Genomic DNA, 24,610 nt, shown 5'->3' on the forward strand with positions numbered 1-24,610 from the left:
TTGGCATAGTCAATAAAGCAAAAGTAGATGTTTTTCTGGAACTCTCTCGCTTTTTCTACGATCCAACAGATGTTGGCAATTTGATCTCTGGTTCCTCTGCCTTTTCTAAAACCAGCTTGAACATCTGGAAATTCAAGGTTCAGGTACTGTTGAAGCCTGGCTTGGAGAATCTTCAAAGGCTATTAATTATTTTATACTTGGAACAAAATTAGTATAGTGTCTAAATACTTGTCTCAATAGTGAAGCCCTAAATGTTTGAGCGGTTTAGTGTTCCAAGCTCCTACCTTAATAATGCATCATACAGTTTCTTTCCAAACTTTTCCTTCACAGAATGTGCAGTGTCCCTGTATGAACAGAAAGATATACAACTCAAACAATGTCACCCTTTTAAGTCTTTTTTGCCATGATGGTGTTCTGTCAATGTATTCTTTGAAATTGCAGATCTCTTTTATATAATCTCTTTTGTTCTTTTCTTATTTGCCAATTTAGCCTGAGTTAACACCTCTAGAGCTGAGGTAACTGAACACCCTGACCAGTGCGGGGAGTGTAACTTTCTTTGGCTTGATGATAATCAGAAGGTTGGGGGAAGGGAAAGGGAGTGTATGTAGGTTTCCATATAATATGAGGAATTTGTTTCTGAGAAATGGAATATTTCCTGCCATATCAGTAAACAAGGATGTCACAGTCATCAGCAGTTGCAGTCCCCAGTGTGAGATGGTTGCTGCTAATAAGGAAACTCAGGAAGGAGAAGAATACCTGCCATCTAGCAGCCATCAGACTGCAGTCACTACCTACTGTGAGCCCCAAGGGAGCTCAGAATGTGAAAAACACTGAATACCAGCCGCAAATAGGTTGACGTTTCTATCAAAGGAATGTTTTCAGTGAGTCCAGATTGCTGCATCTTCCCATAAAAAGAAAAGCACTAAGTTCCTTAACTGGGGATATCTGATTTTCTTTAATTAGCAATAATCTTTTGATGTTCAGGCTACCTGCCCTTTGTTGCAAAACTTCTATATAACCTGGCTCCTCTCCTGGCCTCCTCAGAGCAGTTCTCTCAGGGCTATTTGAGATGCTGTCTCCTAGACTCAAAGTTCTAAATATTCCCAGCAAATAAAACATAACTCTCAATTTTTAGGTTGCAACTATTTTTTAAGTTAACATTTATCATTGTTGAGTCTGGCCTATTGGGAAGAGGGGGAGCACGATACTAATTTCATTACTTTGGCATATGTTTTAACATTTCCATAATAAATTTTTTAAAAATCTGACCCATCTTTAAAGATTTCTACAAAGGCCTTATCCTTCCACGGTAGCTCGTTCCAACGTTTTTATACGAACACAGTATTATAGACATGATAAAATTTAACAAAGGAGCCCAATGAGAAGAGAACCGAGTAGTATGTAAGCTATTATAATCTTAAGAGGAAAAAATAGTTCAAGGAAATAGATCAGAAATCATGCACTTAAAAAAATCCCTTTACATCTATTGCTTGAGAATATTTACAAGATGTGAGGTTACCATAGCTGTTTGCGCACTGCCTGGCCTTTCAGGGTTTCCACATTGAAATTGTTTGTCTTGGCAGGCATAATGAAAAACACCACCACGGTGACGTCACTTTTATGCATCTAACGAGGGGTTAGAAAACACAACAGAGTCAGCTATCAAAGATAAAATAAACCATGTGACAGATGGACCTTAAACTGTGACAAATAGTGCTTTGAAACATCTTGAGAGAATAAGAATACTTATTTATGACTGACAAAGAAATTATACAGCAGTGTCTTGAAGCCTCTTCAGAAAATGTAAATATGACGTTCAACTAAGATCTGACAATTAACAATTAAAAATCCACACAGAATAATTTCATGGCATCCATCATCTGAAATATATAGCAATTGCTACTGATATCACTGTGGTTTTCTGTGGTTAAAAAATAGCATAAAAGATAACACAAATGTGAAAATTCCAGATTGGAAAGTGAATGAGGATTTCGTTTGGGTTTATTCTACATCTTATAGCTAATTTACATGGATTTGCACAAATAGATTGTTAACATTTTTCCATTAAATGTCTTGATTCTCATGATATTGCATTTTGATTTTTTTCAACCATAAAGGAACCGGAATGGGGACTCAGAACTTTTGGTGTAGCAGTTATTGTGTCGAGCGCTTTAAACACATAAGTTAACCCAAGCCTAACTATCGCTCTCCTCATTAATTTCAAAAGAGAGGCGCAAGAGCTTTGATTCTTCTTCTGAGCTCCTATCACAGGTTATTGGCAAAGCTGGGAGTCAAACTAGTGTTTTGTTTTGTTTTTTAAAACTGATGTTTTTTTGACTCTACAACCTGTTTACTTTTCCTATTCCAAAATATTATTGACCTGAAGTTTCTCAGAAAGAAATGACATGCCAAACAGCTGTGGGAATGAAAGCGTAAACTTAAAACTGTGAACTGATGAATGCTTTTATATTCTGAAATGACTGACTCTTGAATGTGGGGCACCATCATCTAATCTGTGGTCTCTGCCCTCTGGGACCTTATATTCTATTCAAAACATCTATAGGAATCATAAAACAGGAAACACCCCAAGAGTAGGCAATGTGCTTTTATTAAAGACTAAATGTACTATACGGAAAGAAAATGTCTTATTTTGATTTCTCCAAGGATTGTAATTATCTTTGATGTCTAGAATAAGAGAAATTCACTTTTTCTTCACATCTAAAAATAAAGCAAATATTTAATAAATGTATGGATAAATTAATAATGTCTCTAGACATGCTACATTTTTATATAGTTGTGAGTCCATCTATAAAGCTTGTTAAATAGATACATATCAGAAAACACTGTGAAATAAGATTATTTCAGTTTATTCTTAAATAATCTTTCTGATCTTCAATCCTATTTTATGAGCGTGGATGTTTATTAATGTGATTTTAGTAATCTCTTAAAATACTTGGTACAGTGTATGTGCTTAGTCTTTCAGTCATGTTTGATTCTTTGCCACCCTTTGGACTGTAGACTGCTAGGTTCCTCTGTTCATGGGGTTTCCCAGGCAAGAATACTGGAGTGGGTTGCCAGTTCCTTCTGCAGGGGATCTTCCTGACCCAGAGATCAAACCTGCAACTCCTGTCTCTCCTGCATTTCAGGCAGATTCTTTACCCTCTGAGCCACCCAGGAATATCTGGGCTAAGACAGTGATAAATCAATGTCCAAGAAATAAAAACTGAACGGGAGAGTTATACAGAACTCAGGAAAGTTTAGATTGCCTCAGCATCTCAATAAAATTAGACTTCTACACTGACCTCTTCTATTTTCCTTATGTATTCTATATTTTTCTATGATGTGACAAGAATATAAGCCAATAACATTCATCAATATCTATGATGCAGTACTTCCATGAGCACAGGTTTTATTGCTGGATTAGTTCAGAACCTATTTTAATACGCCTGCCAATGCAAGAAACACAAGAGATGTGAATTTGATCCCTGGGTCGGTAAGATCCTCTGGAGAAGGAAAGAGTAACCCACTCCAGGATTCTTGCCTGGGAAATCCTATGGACAGAGGAGCCTGGTGGGCTACAGTCCATGGGGTCACAAAGAGTCGGACACGACTGAACATGCACACACAACAACAGTTCTCAACCTATTTTAAGATTCTGGGCAAATCTAACCTATTGAGCAAAAAATCATTCCATGTTTGGGAGTGGGAAACTCCTCTATGTTTCTGCGTGGTGGGACCTCTCCTGCTTTCATGGTTTGGGGCTTTCAGATCTCAGAGTAGAGGCATGGCTAGTGAGTTGGGAGAGGAATAGAGTTTGTGTGCGTCTGCCCCATTCTACGAGGGCAACTGCTTGGCTGTCAGTCATGTAGCACATGTTTTTCTGAAGGCTTCTGGTTGGAGGGGATGGAAATGGCCAGGGCTGTCTGTGATCAGATGTCTAATACCACAAAGTTTAATACCAAGGCCCAATATTAGGAAGCCTATTAATGCCATCCAACCAAGCCATATCTCCCATTATAGTATTTTTTTTAATTAATTTTTATTGGAGTATAGTTGCTTTACAATGTTGCATTAGTTTTTACCGTATAGCAAAGTGAATTAGCCATACATATACATATATCTTCTCTCTTTTAGACTTCCTTCCCATTCAGGTCACCACAGTGCATTAAGTCTATCGATTTTAAAAAAGGCAAGGTTTTGTTCTCTTCACTCTCTGTTTGCTTGATTTCTCTGTATCTTTCCATTGTTTACAAACTCTTGGGGGATAGGTGGGAAAGAGGATGCTATGTGGTCAGCTTAAAACATGGCACATATATAACATATAAAGGAAGAGAATGTGAAAAATGAATATATACGTTTATATATATGTATAACTGAATCAGGGCTTCCCAGGTGGCACTGGTGTAAAGAACCCGCCTGGCAATGCAGGAGACACAAAAGATCTGGGTTGATCCCTGGATCAGGAAGATCCTCTAGAGAAGGGCATGGCAACCCACTCCAGTGTTCTTGCCTGGAGAATCCCACGGACAGAGGAGCCTGGTAAGCTACAGTCCACAGGGTCTCAAAGAGTTGGACACAACTGAAGCGACTGAGCACGCATAACTGTATCACTTTGCCATACACCTGAAACTAACACAGCATTGTAAATTAACTATATATCAGTAGAATTTTGAAAAAAAATTTAAATTAACATAAAATATCCTTTGGGGTGCATTTCCAATAAAATTTTGCTTCTATGATTCTTAAAAAAAAACCATACTATTATATTGGCTATATACCCAATATAACATGATAAGTTTGTAGCTCTCTTTAAAAAATACCTGACATCCTAGACAAATTCATGAGCAAAGAGTGTGGCAATCATATTTATCATTTTAAATATGATAATTGAAAGTCCAAAAGCATTTTAAAAATAAAGCTATCATTTTAAGTCTTCAAAATCATATATATTTTTAAAAGCCATTTAAGAATCCAGGAAGTTCTTTACTTTCCACAGAACAAAGTTCTCTATAAAAAGCATTCTTACCCTCTTGTGTTCTAGAGCATTCTTACCCTCAGCAGGAAGTTTAACCTGGATAAGGATTCTAAGAAGATGTCAGCTCCTTTGTTTGAAAACTCATACCTCCCAGCAATGAAGAGGAATAACGTTTTTTCAAGATCAAAGTCCAGATGACTAAAACAAAACAGTTTCCAATGAAAAAGAGCAACAGCAACAAAATGTACACATGAGTTCTGTTAAAGTACAAAGGGGACTGGGAAAGATAAACATTTACTTTAACAATCCTGTTTTCTCTGTACCCCAGATCCCTAATATCACAGGATAATTTTTTTTTAATAAAGAAAAGCATACCCATAGAAATGACCTCGAACAAACTCTTGGATCCTGGCCTTGTACATAGCATGGAGATTTTGAAACTCATGTACAGCTGAAAATTTCTTAACGTTCAAGCCATTTGGAGTAACTACATCTGGAAAAGCAAAGTAAAATCCTCATGGAAAAATCTCTTTTGAGAGAGGGTAGCATTGCAAAAACAACAGTATTTTGCTAGAGAAGACTCTTGAGAGTCCCTTGGGCAGCAAGGAAACCAAACCAATCACACCTAAAAGAAATCAACCCTGAATATTAATGGGAAGGACAGATGCTGAAGCTGAAGCTCCAGTACTTTGGCCACCTGATGTGAAGAGCCCACTCATTAGAAAAGACCCTGAGGCTGGGAAAGATTGAAGACAGGAAGAGAAGGAGGAAGCAGAGGATGAGATGGTTGAATGGCATCACCGACTCCATGGACATGAGTTTGTGTAAGCTTCAGGAGCTGGTGATGGACAGGGAAGCCTAAAGTGCTGCAGTCCATGGGATCATAAAGAGCTGGACACGACTTAGCAACTGAATAACAACAACAACAAGTTAGGTGTCTATTAACATTTCTAGTTTCTGACTATCATAGAATTGGAAGTTTATAAAAATCCATAATGAATTGCTGACATAGAAAATCAGGAGGATCTGACCGAAATAGCATTAAGCAATGGGTATTATGTAATAGACCAATAGCAAAAATAGTCATTGTTAAGAGTTTTCAGTTACTGATCACTTACTATGCATTAGGTACTGCTCTAAACGCCTTGTAACTCATTTAATCCCTGCAACAACCACTGGAGCAAGGTGATATTTCGGAGGCAGAAACTGAGACACAGAGTTGTTCCAGAATCTGTGCCAGAACACATGGGTAGAGTCCATGCTGTCTGTCTCCACCTGTTTTACCCTTAACTGTGCTGTGTGCTAAACTAACTCCTTTTTTGTTTCCATTTTTATTGGCGTAAAGTGGCTTTACAGTGTTGTGTTGGTTTCTACTGTATGGCAAAGTGAATCAGCTATATGTATATATATATTTCCTGTTTTTGGGATTTCTTTCCCATTTAGATCACCACATAGCACTGAGTAGAATTCATGTGATGTACAGTAGGTTCTCATTAGTTATCTATTATATACATGCATGTGCGCTAAATCACTTCAGTCATGTCCAGCTCTTTGCTACCCAGTGGACACTAGCCCATCAGGCTCCTCTGTCCATGGGATTCTCCAGGCAAGAATACTGGAGTGTTTTGCCATGCCCTCCTCCAGGGCATCTTCCTGACCCAGGGATCAAACCCAGGTCTCTAATGTCTCCTGCACTGGCCAGTGGGTTCTTTACCCCGAGGGCTACCTGGGAAGTCCATCTGTTTTATACACAGTAGCATAAATACGTCAATCCCAGTCTCTCAGTTCCCATCCTCTCCTTTCCCCCTTGGTATCCATATGTTTGTTCTCTATGTCTGTGTCTCTATTTCTCTTTCCTAAATGAAATTATCTATACCAATTTGTCTAGACTCCACATATATGTGTTAATATATGGTATTTGTTTTTCTCTTTCTGACTTACTTCACTCCATATGACAGCCTCTAAGTACATCCGTGTTAAACTACCTCTTGTCATTTTATTTTAGTCAAATGTGTGAAGTGTTCTGTCCATAAGGAACATTGGAAAAGTAGCCCTTTATTCCAACACATAACTGATTCTTTCTGCCTAGAAGATTTTGTTGTTGGGTAAGGAGACATTTTTGATTTTTCAGAATATTGGTCTGTGTCAAGAAAGATAAAGACTGCTCAGAATACGTGATGGTAATCACCTACTGAGTTGAACTCATGGGTTATTATATTTAGAAGCAGTAAAAACAACAGACAGAAGTTAGTAGAGAAACTATTGAGACATTAGAAAAAAATATTTGAGAAACCTCAGAATGTATAATGTCAAGTAAATAAGGAATGATAGAGGTATCTGCCACCTTTAATTGCTAAAGAATGTCAAGGAACAAAAAAATTACAGAACTGTGAACTTGGTGATTTTTGAAAAAGCAATTTTAGATCAAGGGTTGGAGGTTGGAAGTTAAAGTTGAAGAAGCTCTAAGTGGGAAAACTATGGATTATTTTTGTAAAATACTTGATAGCAGGAGGAAGGATGAGATTATGTAGACATCTAAGAGGGTAGTGGTTTTAAGAGAATTTTTATTTCAGAATAGGAAAAAACAAAGCATTTTTGTAAGCACAGAAAGGATACTGATGACAGGAAAAAAAGTAAGATCCAAGAAACAAGTGAGCATATTGAAGCAAACTCCTGCAAGAGACACGAGTGTGAGAAGCAAAGTGGATTCAAGAGAACCTTTGGAAAGAAAAAAGAATAGCCCAGGATCTTTAGGCTGCCACTATTCAAATTCCTTGCTTCCTTTGTAATTATGTAGAACTTTGTTATGCTTTCTCTAGATGTTAAACTGGTATACAGAAGAAAGATTAATTAACTAGAGATAAGACCACAGGAATTAAGCAAGGAAAATGTATTAATCAGGACTGTTTTGTTGCAAGTAAGAGAAATCTGGGCTTCCCTGGTAGCTCAGCTGGTAAGGAAACCGCCTGCAATGCAGGAGACCCTGATTTGATTCCTGGGTTGGGAAGATCCCCTGGAAGAGGGCATGTCAACCCACTCCAGTATTCTTGCCTGGAGAATCCCCATGGACAGAGGAGCCTGGCGGGCTACAGTCCATGGGGTCACAAAGAGTCAGACCTGACTGAGTGACTAAGCACAGCACAAAAGAAATCTACTAACACTGGTTTAAGTATTACAAGGAGGAATTATTAATAGGATGCTGGAGTGTTTGATGGGAAAGATGTAGCTGGGCCGCAGGAATTAATTTAAACCATGGTCTAAATCACTGGAGAATCTAGAGTTCTCTCAGTCTGTTTCTGCTTCTTATTGTATTTCACTGTAGTTTATATTTCTTTGCATCTCATGCAACGTAGGAAGTGGACTCTACCAACAGCTTCCAAGCTTCTATTATACAAGACTATTCAAATAAACTCATCTGTTTAGACTCATTATGAAAGCAATCTGATTGAGCCAACTTATATCAGGTATCCATCTCTCGATCAACCAGCTGCGGCCAGGTGACAGGGTCATGTATTATGAACACACCTCTTGGCATTGCAACCTTTGGATGGGTCTGAAGTTTTTCCCAGAAAAACTTGCAAGAAAATCTTGGGAGAAGTAAAATAACAGGTTTCTACTAAACAGGACCAATGAGGCACTGTTCTAAGATGTAGCACTGGTGAAGTCTCACACACATTTCTGATATTTTCCTGACATTCATTTTCTTAAAATAGAAAAATCAACGCAGCTTGCTTAAACACAGGAAGTCATCATGACAACCCAGCTCAGAATTAGAGTATTTTAAACATAGACTATTCAACAAGCACAGATTGTATACTATTATGTTCCAGATATAGCTTAGTGTTCAACAAAACTACTGAAAATGAGAATTCGAATACGTATAAAGATCTGAGTAGTGATGGTGCAGTTTTCCTCTCATTTTATGCATTTTTGTTTAAAACAAAACTATCACAGATCGGTGACAAACTCAGGGATAATAATTACCAGGTTTTCTCTTCAGCATGTGTTCTGCCTCTATTGCGGTAATTTCAGAAACTGTGGTGAAAACATGAGCACAATGGACGGAAGCGCGCTCCATGCAATACCGGTGATAAATCTGCCTTTCCCCAGCCTCTTTGTCTATGTTAAACTGTGAAAACAAAACAAACACACACACGTAGACATGTGCTTACACCAATTCTTCTACATAGGCAAAGCAAAATCACATATTTCTCACACTGTTTTTCCTTACGGCTATGTGGAATTTTATGACCACAAAAAAGAAGTGACAAATTTTTATTAAACCCATCACTGAAACACAAAGCTACTTATGCTTACAAAGAGTGCTCTTTACTTTAAGCTGGGGAGATATGCAATCATATTTAAAGACAGTGGGATATGAATACTGACCTTTTATTGAAAGGATAAAGTTATAATATTGATATATAACTATATATTATGATTTTGTTCCTTAAAAACAACTAATAAAACCTGATGAATATTATTAGCTGTTTTTATTAATTGCTATATACTATGTTCTTAAGTATTTTGAAGTGAGATATTTGATGTGTTTGAAATATTCGCTATGCCTCTGTAATATTTTCTCTTTCACAAACATCAAAGCCTGCTCTTCTCCAGGAAACACGGTGGTTGAGCTTATCACAGATCACTGGTTTGCCCTTATTAGTCTACTATTAGGAAATCTCCCTGACCTCTTGACCTTTCTGAATTCCTTGGTGACTTTATTTTGAATATACATCTTATGTTTACAATTTGACCTTCAGGTTCAATTGACCTTTTTATAGGCAAGCTCTCCTTAGGACCACTCACTGTTTTGCAAATGTTAAGTTTTGTCCCAAAGAACTTTCCTGCATTCAAAATGCCTCTGAGATGGTGGTATAACTTTCTGCTCTCATTCTCTGAGTAGTATTAATCATGTATTACAAATAGGCACAAAAATACACTCAGAAAAGTATGCAGTCTATTGCATAGACTCCTAGAATTTTTTTAAACGGGAGGGGGGTCAATTTTTCAACTTCCTAATGTTCCCGATAGTGACACAAAACTCTAAAATGCTAAATTGACTTGACTGGCAATATAGACACCACGTCTGCAAAACTCCTGACTGTATGTTACTCAAATGCTTGACCATGATTTTTTTATTTTAACTTTTTTACATTCTTTCCTTATTTATTTTTAAAATTTGTTTGATTTTAATTGGAGGATAATTGCTTTACAGTGTTATATTGGTCGCTTGACCACTACTACTGACAGGATAATATGAAAAACATAGTTACATTAATCTAAACTGATGAAAACTGGAAGAAAGAAGTCAAAACTTTAGGTCATAGAATAGGGCAGTCTTCTAAGATAAGCAAACCCAGCTGTTTGATCACCAGGGATCTACATTTCTGTTTTTGGTAACTGTCTTAACTGGACTCCCCACAAAACTCCACCTATAACTCACTGCAGAGTTACAGCAGAAATCTGACCTTCGTTCACTTGGAGGATGGAGGAAGTGAGGCTCATAGTACAAGCAGATGCCTAGCGTCCCTGTGGGGTACCTGCCACTCAAAGCTGCGTGAGGATCCCGGGGTCCTCACAGCATTTCCCAAGCAGCCCAACCTCAGGGCCACAGTGGCTGATGTCTTCCAGGCCCCTTTGGATCTTGGGTCTGTTACTTCAAAGTGGACAGACATCTGGCCTGTCCCCGCTACACTCTGATGCACTCTGAACAAAGTTAAATTTTATGAGCTCTCAGTCCCCTCAGGGGAAGCTGCGTCATGAATATTGATTGGTCAAAAGGGCATTTCTGGCATCTGGATGACAGATGAAAGGTGAAGATCAATACTTCCCATCCTTCAGCTTCAAGAGTCGGAAAGAAAGGTGGCGAGGGTGGAAGAGCTAATTACCTTATCAAGGTGGTTGTAGAAATCGATGTTAGCTGCACAGAGATACCGCCCAAGCAGTGTGGCGTGGGTGGTAAAGACTGTAGCAATGGGCAGTTTCCGAGCTCGAGAAAGGATCAGTCCAATCCCAGCTTGCCATTCATGGAACTGGACAATGACATGTCTCCCATCAGCATGGTCCGTCACCTAGGTCAGAAAAGAAGCTTGTAGAAAAGTTCAGGATGAAGTTTGATCTTGCTCATGGTCCACAGAATAAGGAAAGTTGTTATGCTTGTAAATTTTAGCACAATTAAAAGGAATCTAAATATAAACCATGCAGATTTAGCAACTATAAGGGTTTTCTAGAATTTAGCTTCCTGTTCATAAAGCCCATATGTTTATGGCTTAATCCTCTTTTTCAGTATGGATCATATTTATTTTTGCATTCACAGAGGGGACTCCTAGAATAAATTTATAGTAGGTGCTCAATAAATATTCATTGAATGAATGAATGATTAATAGCAATAAAATTTTTGAAGTTTCACTGAGCAGCTGAATCAATTGGGACAAGCCACTTACAATCTTCTTTTTTAAATTAAAAGTAATGACTTCATGTTTTAAGTCAGTCTTACTTGGATTTTCTGCTACTTAGAGCCAAAAACATTTTTGCTGATATATTATTATATACATCAATATTTTATATTATAATAATATTATTTTATATTATTAATATTATTTTTAATATATCTTATTTTGTATATTATTAAGAATATGGGACTGGGGGAAGAAGAGATTTGCTTAGAATCAAATAGAAATTTAGTAACACACTGAGGACCCAGATCTAATTCCAGGTCTAACACTAGGCAAGGCACCAATTTCTTAGCCTTAAAGTTACTTTGTTTCACTAAAAATAGAGCTATCATAGGATCCAGCAATCCCACTCCTGGGCATACGTCTGGTAAAGATGAAAACTCTAATTTGGAAGGATACACACACCCCAGTGTTCATAGCAGCACTATTTACAATACCCAAGACCCGGAAGCAACCTAAATGTCCATCAGCCAATGAATGGATAAAGACATGGCATACATATACAATGGAATATTACTCAGTCATAAAAAGAATGAAATACTGTCATTTGAAACAACATAGATGCAGTAGAGATTACCATACTAAGTGAAGTAAATCAGACAGGTATCATTTATAAGGGAAATTTAAATATCATACACAAATGAATTCATTTACAAAATGGAAACAGACTCACATAGAAACAAGCTTAGAGATACCAAAAGGTAAACAGTGGTGGGTAGGGATAAATTAGGAGTATGGGATTAAAAGATACACAGTGCTATATATAAAATAGATAAGCAGTAAAGACTCACAAACTGTATTTTATATCTTGCAATAACCTACACACCCTTTATGGCTGTTGGTTTCGTCAGAAAGAAGTTATACTGGTAAAGGGGACACACAGCCAATATACAGCTCTGTGATTTGTTCTTAGAACACAGTCCCACTTTGCCAGAGATGCTCTTAATTTTTTGATTTTTAAGCAAGGCATAATCATCTTGAGGTAATGCAAGGAATGTGAAGAAATCCTACTGCCATGCTTTCAGGAATTGAGAACAGACTTGGCTCATTTAACAAAGACTGATTTCCAAGGCTCTTATTGTTTTACAGCTACAAAATATTTCACTGCTGTGGACTTCTTAGCAACTGCTGAGATCACTTCACCCTTTAGTAAATGATTGAAAGATCTAAGAGCCACTGCAGTCACACAAGCACTCATGCATGAACAAAACCAAATATTTCAAGCCATTTTCTACTCCCCTGATGCTGGAACGCATGTACTTAGTCCATGATGTACAGTATTTTTTCTTGCATATATACTGAATATTACCTAAGTAGCAGGAAATATAATTGGGTGTTTTACCCACATCGTTCTAGTTAAACCTGACATGAGGTAAATATTAATAAGCATGATTATCAACATGTTTCAAAGAATGGTATTCAGTTACAGGGCTTCCCTGGTGGCTCAGACTGTAAATAATCTGCCTGCAGTGTGTGAGACCTGGGTTCGATCGATCCCTGGGTTGGGAAGATCCCCTGGAGGAGGGCATGGCAACCCACTCCAGTATTCTTGCCTGGAGAATCCTCATTTAGTTACAAGAAGGCATTTTCTCAGATTCCTTTGATATGTCAATAAAACAATTAATAATGGTACCATCTCAAAACTAGCTTAAAAACTAGAGGATCATTGCTGGGTACAGCAATATGCTTCTCTTCTATCATGGGACTCTACAGTAAACAGTACCTCTTTCAAGAACCAGGCAGTTAATGACCCAAAGATCAGCATATCATTGGCTTCCTGGTCGTGATAAGGAATGCCAACGCTGCATGCTTCCCAGAGGTCTCCTTTCCACTTGTCCAGGTTCCAAGCTGAATAGCCAATGTCAAAGAGAACCACATAAGGACTCCCTTCTATCAGCCATCTTCCAAAGTGCACCTGCCATAGAAAGGACATACAGCCATGGAGTAACACTAGGCAATGCAGGGGAGGAAAATGTGTTTGTACTTAGAAGCTGTACTTGATAGAGACTGTACTTAGAACTCCGGAGATTACACAAGCCATATAGGAAACAATAGTGGTAACACGGAGCATCTCATGTTTGAGCCTGAAGAGGAAATGGGCCGGCACCCATTCATCTAGAATTTCCAAGTTCTTGCTTTTCATTAAATTTAGTCATTCAAAAATGAAGTATGTAGATCATATGATCTTTGTTCTTCTGTCTATCATTACCTTCCCATGACCTTGAGCTCATGGTTTTAGGTTGTTTCTCTAGACAAAGCTATATGATTTCTCCTATTCCTCCTATCAAAAAAAAAAAAAAAGTGATGATAAGTGTTTCCCAATATGGTTACTGCAAGAAGTCTTAACTAAATATATTGACCAAGACATATTTTGGGGGGGTTCCCAGGTAGTGCTAGTGGTACAGAACCTACCTGCCAATGCAGGAGACATAAAATGCCGGTTCAGTCCCTGGATCAGGAAGATTCTCTGGAGGAGGGCATAGCAACCCACTTGAGTATTCTTAACTGGAGAATCCCACGGACAGAGGAGCCTAGAGGGCTATGGTCCATATGGTTGCACAGTCGGACACATCTGAAGTGACTTCACGCACACAGGCAAGACACATTTTCTCTTTAAGATAACTACTCTATTATATTCCTCAAATTGATTATTTTATTCCAAAATATTTTACTTTGTGGATGTTTTAATGTAGTAGCTGTTTCAAATTTTTCCAATTAAAAACTATATAGTCATTTGTATGTTTAAATTTTAACTTTCCTTTTGGTATCTACTTTTCTATAGTAATTTATTCATGTTTTTTACTTTATGTTTCTTCTCCTATTATGTGCAAGGCAATTCCATAAATTACTTTAAACCCTTTTTGAAGTTGGCAGAACCTAGGAGTCTCTCTCATTGGGTATCTAGTCCTCTCTAGTAAACTGAATTTACGTTGCCAGCATTGACGTTATGACTCCTCCCAAAGCTGAATTTTCCAGAGTGTGAAAGCCCATTTGATCACCATTCCCTTACTTGGGACTCAGGAATTCATGGTGATTTCTTTCTCCTGTCCATGCCTTGGTCAACATTGAAAGATCCTCATTACTTGTCAGCTGCATCCATTGCAATTCAGTATTTATCATGGCATAATTTCCTTTTCAGAATTAGTTTTCCTGAGCTCCGAACAACCTTTCAATAGATTCTTTTGGGACATTCATTGATTTATACATTCATTTAACAAATAGCTACTGGCTGCCTGATATATGGCATATGATGTAGTGAGCTAAGAGCACAGAGAAGTGTTGAAACTACAGAAAATATAAGCTAGCTTGTCTTGACTTCCAATGCATTCTTGCTCATGACAAGAAACATCTTTACATCAGAGATCCACTTGGAATCTTGAGTGCAGTCAGTTTCATCATGACTTTCATCTCTTTCTTCTTTCACAAGAGCTTCAAATGTGAGGGGCTTCCCTCATAGCTCAGTTGGTAAAGAATCTGCCTGCATTGCAGGAGACCCTGGTTTGATTCCTGGGTTGGGAAGGTCCTCTGCAGAAGGGATAGGCTACCCACCCCAGTATTCTTGGACTTCCCTTGTGGCTCAGCTGGTAAAGAATCCTCCTGCAATGTGGGAGACCTGGGATTGATCCCTGGGTTGGGAAGATCCCCTGGAGAAGGGAAAGGCTACCCATTGCAGTATTCTGGCCTGGAGAACTCCATGGACTGTATAGTCCATGGGGTCGCAAAGAGTCAGACATGACTGAGAGGCTTTCACTTTCACACTTTCAAATGTGAACCCCTTTTAACATCTCACTCATTTCATCCCAAAAGTATAACCTGCAACCTTCGCTATTCTAATTCTCCACACCATTCTCAATGTGATATGCTTCCAAAGTACCCTCTGGGACTTCAACTTCCCTTTTAAACTAAATGTTCTACACCCTAAACCTCCTAGACACCAACACTCCATCGACATCTCAATGAAAACTCATTTTTCCACTCTTAGAAACTATATTCCTCAGGTGAATGTGAAGGAAAGTTAAGATTTTTTAACATCATACTGAAACTTTTAAAACCTTATTGTTTCTTTGCATATAAAGACATCTCTGAAATTTACATTTTCCAAACATGTTACCTTTCCCTGTTCTATGAATCTCCTGGGTACTTTTCTACCTTATTCTGGGAAATTTTAAAATCAGGATTGTATCCTACACACTTACCTCATAGCTATTTGACCTTACTGACTTTAAAGAACTTTATGTCCACTGCATGTCAGCCACCCAAGCTCAAGGCTGCAGTCTTATCCTTGTCAATAGCCAAACTGTTACTCCTCTGAAATGTTTATCCTTCAACACAACTTCCATAACTTCTCTCACTGAGTTTTTCCCAGAGTATGTATTCTTTCATTTTCCTCTTCAGCATCTCCAGTTTCTAAGACCCTCCTTCTTGTCCTACATTATCACCATTTTTTTCCTTTCATCGCTTCCTTTCCCGTCCATTTCGGACCCAACCATCCAGCAACTCAACCATTAATTCAGTCAATTGCACATTTACCTCCAAGACTTATGCGACCTTGCCCTGTTGCACACCTGCTGAAATTTAACGACACTGAATCTCCAACTATTTAACTTCTAACACTTTCATTCAGGCTGCTGACTGCAGTAAAGCCCCTCTACATATGAACCTTCAAGTTGCAAACTTTCAAAGATGCAAACGTGCATTCACATGTCCAGTCACATAAATTAGTTCACACGTGTGGCATACATTGCCACGTGTGCCTCCTCTACAAGTGGTCATGCTTTTGTGTACTTTACTGTATAGTACTGTATAGAATACAGTAGTCTAGTACTTTATTTCAGGCCCCAGACCCTGTGCCATCAACATCAGGTACGCATGAAATTGCAGCTCACCTTCTATCTCCTATTGCTGATGATCCTTCAGCTCTACCATTGCTGATGATCCTTCAGCTCTACCATCTCCCACTTCCCTCCTCCAGTCAGTAAATCTTCTTGTCTCTTCACCTGATGCCAGCCCTTGAATGTTAGCTGTAGGACCGTACTACTTTTCAAGGCACTGGACTGTAAGGTTAAAAATGTTTTACTTTTTGTGTTCAATTTTCACGTATTGTTTGTGTGAAAAGTATCATAAACCTATTACAAGACAGTGCTATATAGCCAATTGTGTTAGTTGGGTACCTAGGCTAACTTTGGTGAACAAACAATTGAACTTGAGAATGTGCTCTCAAAACAGAACTCATTCATGTGTAGGAGACTGCTGGAGAAAGTCACAGTTGTGTATATTTGTGCCATTAAAAAGCCATGACTATACCTTAAGGAGGGGCTTCTCTGGTGGCTCAGTCGGTAAAGAATCTGCCTACAATGCAGGAGACCTGGGTTCAAGCCCTGAGTCAGGAAGATCCCCTGGAAATGGCAACCCACTCCAGTATTCTTGCCTGGAGAATTCCATGGACAGAGGAGCCTGGTGGGCTACAGTCCATGAGGTCACAAAGAGTCAGACATGACTAATCCACTAACACACACATATACCTTAACGATGTCCGGAAATTCTTTTCCCTATTCCTTAAACACTTTTCCAGAATTTCTTTCTTCACACTCTCTTATATTAATACTTGCCTTCTAACTCTCAGAAGTTTGTCTTGAGCACTTAAGATCACTGAAAACACAGAGTGAGATGATCTTGAATTCCTCAGTAACTCATTTCTGTTTGCATTTATCCTTTGTTTCCAGTTTGAGCAAAAGGAATGAAGAACAATCCTTTCAGCAGGGCTTTGGATCTCATTTCTTCTCCTGTTCTCAGTGACCTTACTCTCTTTCATCATCTATTCCTTCTAAACTTTCAGTTTCTCTCTGTCCTCTGGATGCTTCTTTTTGGAATATAAATATGCTCACTCATATTTAAGAAAACACGAATTCTCAGAGCCATATCACTTGAAATGACTTTTATCCTTCCTCTTCGTAGAAAAACCTCCCAGCCACATTTCTGTATCCTCTATCTCACTACTCATTCATTCCTCAAGCTACTGCAATCTGCTTTAACCCTACTTTCTCCTCTGAAGTTGTCATTAGCAAGATGACCACAAATGACCTGAGTATTACTCTACCCAACTGACCTGGGTTCAATCCTTGGTTGATCCAATCCCTCCTTTATACTTGAAACTCTCTCCTTCCTTGTCTTGACATCTCTATTCTTATTGAGGTGGCAAAAATTACTGCAAATTTAGTAGCTTAAAGTGGCACAATTTATTATCTTACAGATTGAGGGGTTAGCCCTCTGAAATGGGTCTTATGAGTTAAAACTGACATGTTGGCAGAGGTGCATTTCATCAGCAGTCTCTTGGGGAGAATCTGTCTTCTAGCTTTGCCCAGTTTCCAGAGGCCATGTGCATTCCTTGGCTTGTGGCCCCTTTCCTCCACCTCAAAGCTTTCATCACTTCAATTTCTGCTCCCTTTGTCATATCTCCTCTCTGATTCTAATTCTACTGCCCACCTCTTACTAATATCAGGATACTTATGATTCCATTGGATCCACCCAGATCATCCGGGATAATCTTCCCATCACAAGAACCTTAACACTGTCACAACTACAAAGCCCTTCTGGTTCTAATCACTAGCTGCGCTTCTACTTTTGCAGTCCGTGACTTCTTTTCATGTGGATGTTCTAACACACTGACATCGCCCAAGTTTTGCCTTTTAGTCTATACTCTTCCACTGAATAATGTTATAAACACCCATAATGTCAACTACAATTTAGACACAACTGACTTTTCCCCAAGCATCTCTATTCTATACCCTCTGCTGAGTTCCAAACCTACTCTACTACTAGGTTTTCATAAGGTGTCTCAGATCTAACCTATTTAAAATCAAGTTCCTCATCTTTCTCATAAACCAACTTCTTTGGCCTAAGAAGATGAGTGGTCTTTGCTCATGAGTTCATGTAAAGTGTGGTGTGTTTCCACAAGAGTTTACTAAGACTTGCTGAATGAAGCATCAGATGGTGTCTTTTACCTGGCAGCCGTGTTTGTTCATCGTGTCCATGGCTCTTCTAACAGCATCATTCACAGGTTCACACTGTTCCACCTGAGTCTTCATATTATGCTCAAAATATGGACCAATCAGAAAATAGTTGTCTCCCCATTCATCTGCTGTTGTTTTGGCCTTTGTCTGAATCACAGTATAGATGCCACCGACTGTTAAAAAGAAAAGATCCCATTACCATTCAGGTTAATAGCTCATGTTAAGTGATGAAGGGATGGAAACAAGTCCTCAATTTTTCTATGTTGCTTAAGTAAACTTTTTTTTTTTTTTTTTTGCTGTGCCATGCAGCATGTGGGATCTTATTTCCTTGACCAGGGATTGAACCCATGCCCTCTGCATCCCTGCATTGGAAGGGTGGAGTCTCAACCACTGAACCAACAGGAAAGTCCAAGCCAACGTTTTTTTGAAGTATAGTTGATCTACAATATTGTGGTAGTCCTCATTTTTAAGTTAGCACCTGGAATCAAGCACATGGATTTATTTAGCTTTGTAAAAGAAAGTTTTTAAGGAATACTATCAAGGAGTTAGTCTTTGTTTCAATTCCATGCTGGGTACTTTGTCAGAGAGCAGCAGATTGGCAGCAGCAAATCACAAATATTTAAAGGAAACCTGAAGAGACAGTTGGGATAAAGCAGTACCTGGCTTAAAGCTCTATCTACATGGATGTGTCAAAGGTGGGAGAAACAGCTATTGTCATGGCATGTGCCCTCAGCAGCAGTAATCACCTTTCACCTCTTCTCCTTCAGTGGCCCAAGGGCATAAGATAAGACCAAGTATCAGCTACTGCTCAAATTATGAGCAAATTTGGTGGCTCAGATGGTAAAGAGTCTGCTTGCAATGCAGGAGACCTGGGTTCAATCCCTAGGTCAGGAAGATCCCCTGGAGAAAGGAATGGCAACCCACTCCAGTATTCTTGCCTGGAGAATTCCATGGACCAAGGAGCCTAGTGGGCTACAGTTCATAGCTGCAAAGAGTTGGACATGACTGAGTGACTAACACTTTCACTTTTTTTACTTTCTCCCAGAATAAAGAACCACTTCCCTTCTAGGGACCAAGCAAGTACCTTTTGACAAGGGGACAAACCTGACAGATCTTAAAGGGGGATGCTTGGTCTGACTCACATGACATAAATCCAAGTTTTCATATAGTACTTCATTTTAGCTCTCTGCCATTGCTGCCACTACACACACAAAGCCAAATATGCCTACTGTTACAGCCAGCATGTCTACATATGGAAAATTATCCTGAGGGGAAAATAAGATATGCATTTAAAGATATTTGGGTTTCCCAGGTGGCTCAGATAGTATAGAATCCACCTGTCAATACAAGAAACCAAGGTTCGATCTCTGGGTCAGGAAGATCCCCTGGAGGAAAGAATGGCAACCCACTCCAGTATTCTTGGCTGGATACTTCCATGGACAGAGGAGCCTGGTGGGCTACAGTCCATAGGGTCCCACAGAGTCAGACATGACTAAAGTGACTTAATATGTGTGCATAAGGATATTTATTAAAGAATTATAAAGGTGAAAAATTCTAACTAGCTTAAATTGAACTCGTTAACTCATTTAACCTCTCTGAGGCTCCATTAGCTCACCTGTTCAAGGGGGATACAATAGTACTGAGTTGGCCAAAAAGTTCATTCAGATTTGTCCCTAAGATGTTACAGGAAAAAAAAAAAACCTCAATGCAAAACCTCTTTTTGGCCAACCCAATACTTCACCTGGGGAGAAAGGACAGGTTGGAGCAGCAATATTATAAATTATGCCTCATTGGGTAAAGGTGATATTTAAAGTAAGTACTTAAAAGAGTAAAGAAATCAAGCAAGTTGGTTCATGAGGAAGAATTTTTTAGGCAGAGGGAACAGCAGAGGGTACCAGCAGAGTCATAGGCATTCCCCTCCCTCATAGGAGGGATGGGGAAGGTCAAGGGGAAGAAGACCCTTAGTAAACTGCACAGGATAATTCTTATGCCAGCTCAGAGCAATCACCTAGTATGAGAACATGAAAACAGTCTAAATCAGTTTCTTGAGTGGTACTTTGCCCATGAACCATAGGCAAAGGAATGACTCAAGAAATTCTATGTAAAATCCCCCAAACTAATACAGATTCTGGCATTAATCATCAACTCTACTTCGAAGAACAATTTTGTTACTTGTACACGAAGAAGAAAAAGTCTTATTTTTCATCATGGTTTTTCATAATGTATTTCAGTTCTTCAGCATATGGAGTTTGATAGCTACTGCTGCTGCTACTGCTGCTAAGTCGCTTCAGTCGTGTCCGACTCTGTGTGATCCCATAGACGGCAGTCCACCAGGCTCCCCCGTCCCTGGGATTCTCCAGGCAAGAACACTGGAGTGGGCTGCCATTTCCTTCTCCAATGCATGAAAGTGAAAAGTGAAAGTGAAGTCGCTCAGTCGTATCTGACTCTTCACAATCCCAGGGACTGCAGCCTACCAGGCTCCTCCACCCATTGGATTTTCCAGGCAAGAGTACTGATAGCTACTATATTTCTTAAATTTCTTATTTCAATCATTCAGACCTTAAGTAATATTTACTTGTATTATATGACTTACAATGATAGTCATAATTGAGAGCCAAAAGGTAGAATTGCCATCTGCAAATTTCTTGAACCACTCAAAACATACTTTTTGATAAGTTGCTTTTTGAGAAGTGAGACACAAAAGGCAAATATAAATACTACTACCTGACAAGACAAGGTTCAGTAATTTAGAAAAGAGCTAATATAACTTCCAAAATGTAAATATTACATGTAGTTTTCACATAAGCCTACATAAGTTTATTGTCCTTTGAAACTCGATCTTTAAGAAAAAGCTTTTTGACCATACCTAAAAGAAATTGAAATGGCCACTTGAGCAGAGTCTGATAATAAAGATATTATCAATCCCAGCTTCCACTGGCTGATGAACGCAGCATGGGACACAAGAAGATGATCCGCAAATCTACAAGCAGAACCTTCCAGACTGGATCAGAACAGACGGGGTTCACTTAACCATTCAATGATGAATCTGATTGAAGCCAACATCAAGGACACCTATGCACTTCGCCAAATTCCAGAAAAGTTTAGGAACCATTGAAACCATTTGTTGAGGAAAAAAAAAATTAGACAAACAGTTTGCAAGGGTAACTAAATAGAATTTTTCTCTAAAGTCTGAGTCACATCTTAGCAACATATTTAAATATATATATATTTATATAAGCTTTATTCAAGCCCACTATCAAAATAATTTAAAATCTTCAAATAATTTCTCCTCTTTGTAGACTTACTTCCTTCATTTGTATCTAATCCAGGGGAATACATGTTCAGGTTCTGATGGCATACACTTCTTAAATGTCTTACATTTCTATTCTGGGACAATCTTTTTTTTAATGGTAAACTTTTAAAAAAATTAATTAGTTGCTTTGTTATTGGCTGTGCTGGATTTTCATTGCTGCCCGCAGGCTTTTTCTAGTTTTGGGGAGCAGGGACTACTCTTCGTTGTGGTGTTTGAGCTTCTCACTGTGGTGGTTTCTCTTGTCGCAGAGCACCGGCTCTAGGGCAAGGGCTCAGTAATTGTGGTCCAACTGCCTTAGTTGGCCCGAGGCATGTGGAATCTTCCTGGATCAGGGATTGAACCTGTGTCTGCTGAATTGGCAGGTGGATTCTTAACCACTGGACCACCAGGGAAGTCCCTCGAATACTCTCTTTTATTTGCAACTGTGTATCTTGACCAGAGATTTTAGAACATCCTTCCTTGTTTGTTAGATTTTGTGTTGCAAATTCAAATACAATTGGGTTAATGCAAACAAAACATTTTTATTTGCTAAAGGATATAAGGGAAAAGAGAAATTCTTTATTTCAAAAAAAGGTAGGATTTGAGAATTGAAATGCAAAGATAAACATTTGAGGCTTCTTTTTCCCATTTGAGGCTTTCAGTTTTGAAATAAAATAGTCCCCGAATACCCTTAGAGTGCTTATAAATACTATGACTATATTATTTCAGTCTCAGAAATAGAAGCATAAAACTCAACAAAATTTTTTTCATCCCATATTGGTTGAGACCTGATTATAAATAAATTTTCCCCCATCCCCCAGACTTCTCCCCTTACAGTCTTTCTGTGAGGAGGTGCTCCTACTGCTAATGGATATGCTAAGGCTTCATTTCAGGCCCTCTCTGTCCTTCCCAGATTTATATGCCAACTACTCTCCTTAGTTTTCACTCTATTTACCATCTTTAACCCAACTCCCCACCCAGCATGCTAATTATAGATGAGTATGATAGCTTAGAAACAGGGTCATGCCTATTTTTAAATTTGGAGTATAGACCAAGGGTTCACTAAAATCTATTTTTTAATGGATTATTGTTTTCCCACAGTGTAGGTCACTGAATTTGGACTGACTCTTCACTTTCAAACATGTACTTTGCATTTTATTGATCTCTACTTTCCTGAAACAACATGGGAGCTATCTCTCGTGTGAGGGCAAAGTAGAGACAGAAAAGATGAGCTCTCATAAACATATGTGTCAGTGAAGTAGCAAAAACCTCAAGTCATCATCTAGAAGTACTGCCGACATTGTTAAAAGCAGAACTCCGAGGCGGTATGGAAGGTGGGAGCCAGTCATAAAAAGGAATTTTTGTTGAGTCGATAAGCCATGGCCAACTCTTTGCTGACCCCATAGACTGTATGTAGCCCACTAAATGCCTCTTTCCATGGGATTTCCCAGGCAAGAATATTGGAGTGGGTGTCTTTCTCCAGGGGGCCTTCCTGACCCAGGGATTGAACCCTCATCTCCTGCATTGACAGGCAGAGTCTTTATCAATGAACCACCAGGAAAGCCATAAAAAGGAGATACATACAATAATATATAAGTATGTATATAAAGAGACTCTTCACTATTTTTAAGTGATTAAAAGTCAGAGAATTTAGAAGTCTATGATTTCAGTGTGCATAGCTACTCATCTGACTCCTATCCCAAGACACAGTTGCAGAAGCAGGGACAGTCATTACAGAGTTAGACATCATTCTCTGAGGCAGCAGGTCTGGTGGGAAAGAGACTAAATGCTACCAGTGACGATGGTCACCAAATGTTTTTGTGCCTGGCAATCAACTAGGTCTGCGGCTCCAATCAGAGCAATAGTCCAGGGCAGTGGGAGATGACAGACTTGGAGAAAGCCCAGAGACATGCCCTCCCTGATCTATCCACAATGGCAGATCTGAATGCTTTATGCAAGAAGGGCTTAGTCATGGCAATCTGAATGAAAGGAAAGTGCAGAGACTAGTGCTCTTCTTGAACCTATGTGTGTGCCAAACATAGTTCTTACAGAGACTGTGTGCTTCATGTGGTGTGACTTGGGGTGCCTTTGAGATGACATGGCGGTGCATATCCACAGCAGGCAAAGGAACCCCAACTTCTAATTTTAGTGTTGCCCATGATTATATTCTTTGCAGCCAAAGATCGAGAAGCTCTATACAGTCAACAAAAACAAGACCAGGAACTGACTGTGGCTCAGATCATGAACTCCTTATTGCCAACTTCTGACTTAAATTGAAGAAAGTAGGGAAAACCACTAGACCATTCAGGTATGACCTAAATCAAATCCCTTATGATTACACAGTGGAAGTGAGAAATAGATTTAAGGGACTAGATCTGACAGATAGAGTGCCTGATGAACTATGGACTGAGGTTTGTGACATTGTACAGGAGACAGGGATCAAGACCATCCCCATGGAAAAGAAACACAAAAAAGCAAAATGGCTGTCTGGGGAGGCCTTACAAATAGCTGTGAAAAGAAGAGACATGAAAAGCAAACGAGAAAAGGAAAGATATAAGCATCTGAATGCAGAGTTCCAAAGAATAGCAAGAAGAGATAAGAAAGCCTTCCTCAGTGATCAATGCAAAGAAATAGAGGAAAACAACAGAATGGGAAAGACTAGAGATCTCTTCAAGAAAATTAGAGATACCAAAGGAACATTTCATGCAAAGATGGGCTCGATGAAGGACAGAAATGGTATGGCCCTAACAGAAGCAGAAGATATCAAGAAGAGGTGGCAAGAATACACAGAAGAACTATACAAAAAAGATCTTCATGACCCAGATAATCACGATGGTGTGATCACTGACCTAGAGCCAGACATCCTGGAATGTGA

General features: G+C 39.0%; 1 protein-coding gene across 3 annotated transcripts in view; it reads right to left on the reverse strand.

Moving 5' to 3' along the window:
* Window positions 1–24,610, reverse strand: part of GYS2 (glycogen synthase 2) — a 55,448-nt gene that overhangs the window by 25,465 nt on the left and 5,373 nt on the right. Inside the window, exons 2-9 of one of the 3 annotated variants that reach the window (XM_070370053.1) lie at window positions 18,435–18,616; window positions 12,225–12,227; window positions 10,867–11,049; window positions 8,960–9,104; window positions 5,351–5,468; window positions 5,053–5,173; window positions 1,520–1,626; window positions 285–344 (exon numbers count right to left, since the gene is read on the reverse strand). In XM_070370053.1, coding sequence (XP_070226154.1) covers window positions 285–344; window positions 1,520–1,626; window positions 5,053–5,173; window positions 5,351–5,468; window positions 8,960–9,104; window positions 10,867–11,049; window positions 12,225–12,227; window positions 18,435–18,616 — 919 coding nt within the window. Of the gene's footprint in view, window positions 1–284; window positions 345–1,519; window positions 1,627–5,052; window positions 5,174–5,350; window positions 5,469–8,959; window positions 9,105–10,866; window positions 11,050–12,224; window positions 12,228–13,139; window positions 13,349–18,434; window positions 18,617–24,610 lie in introns of all 3 variants that reach the window. The other 2 variants (XM_070370051.1, XM_070370052.1) reach the window with 2 other exon arrangements.

The sequence above is a fragment of the Bos mutus genome, chromosome 5 (genome assembly GCF_027580195.1).
Source record: "Bos mutus isolate GX-2022 chromosome 5, NWIPB_WYAK_1.1, whole genome shotgun sequence".
NCBI lineage: Eukaryota > Metazoa > Chordata > Mammalia > Artiodactyla > Bovidae > Bos > Bos mutus.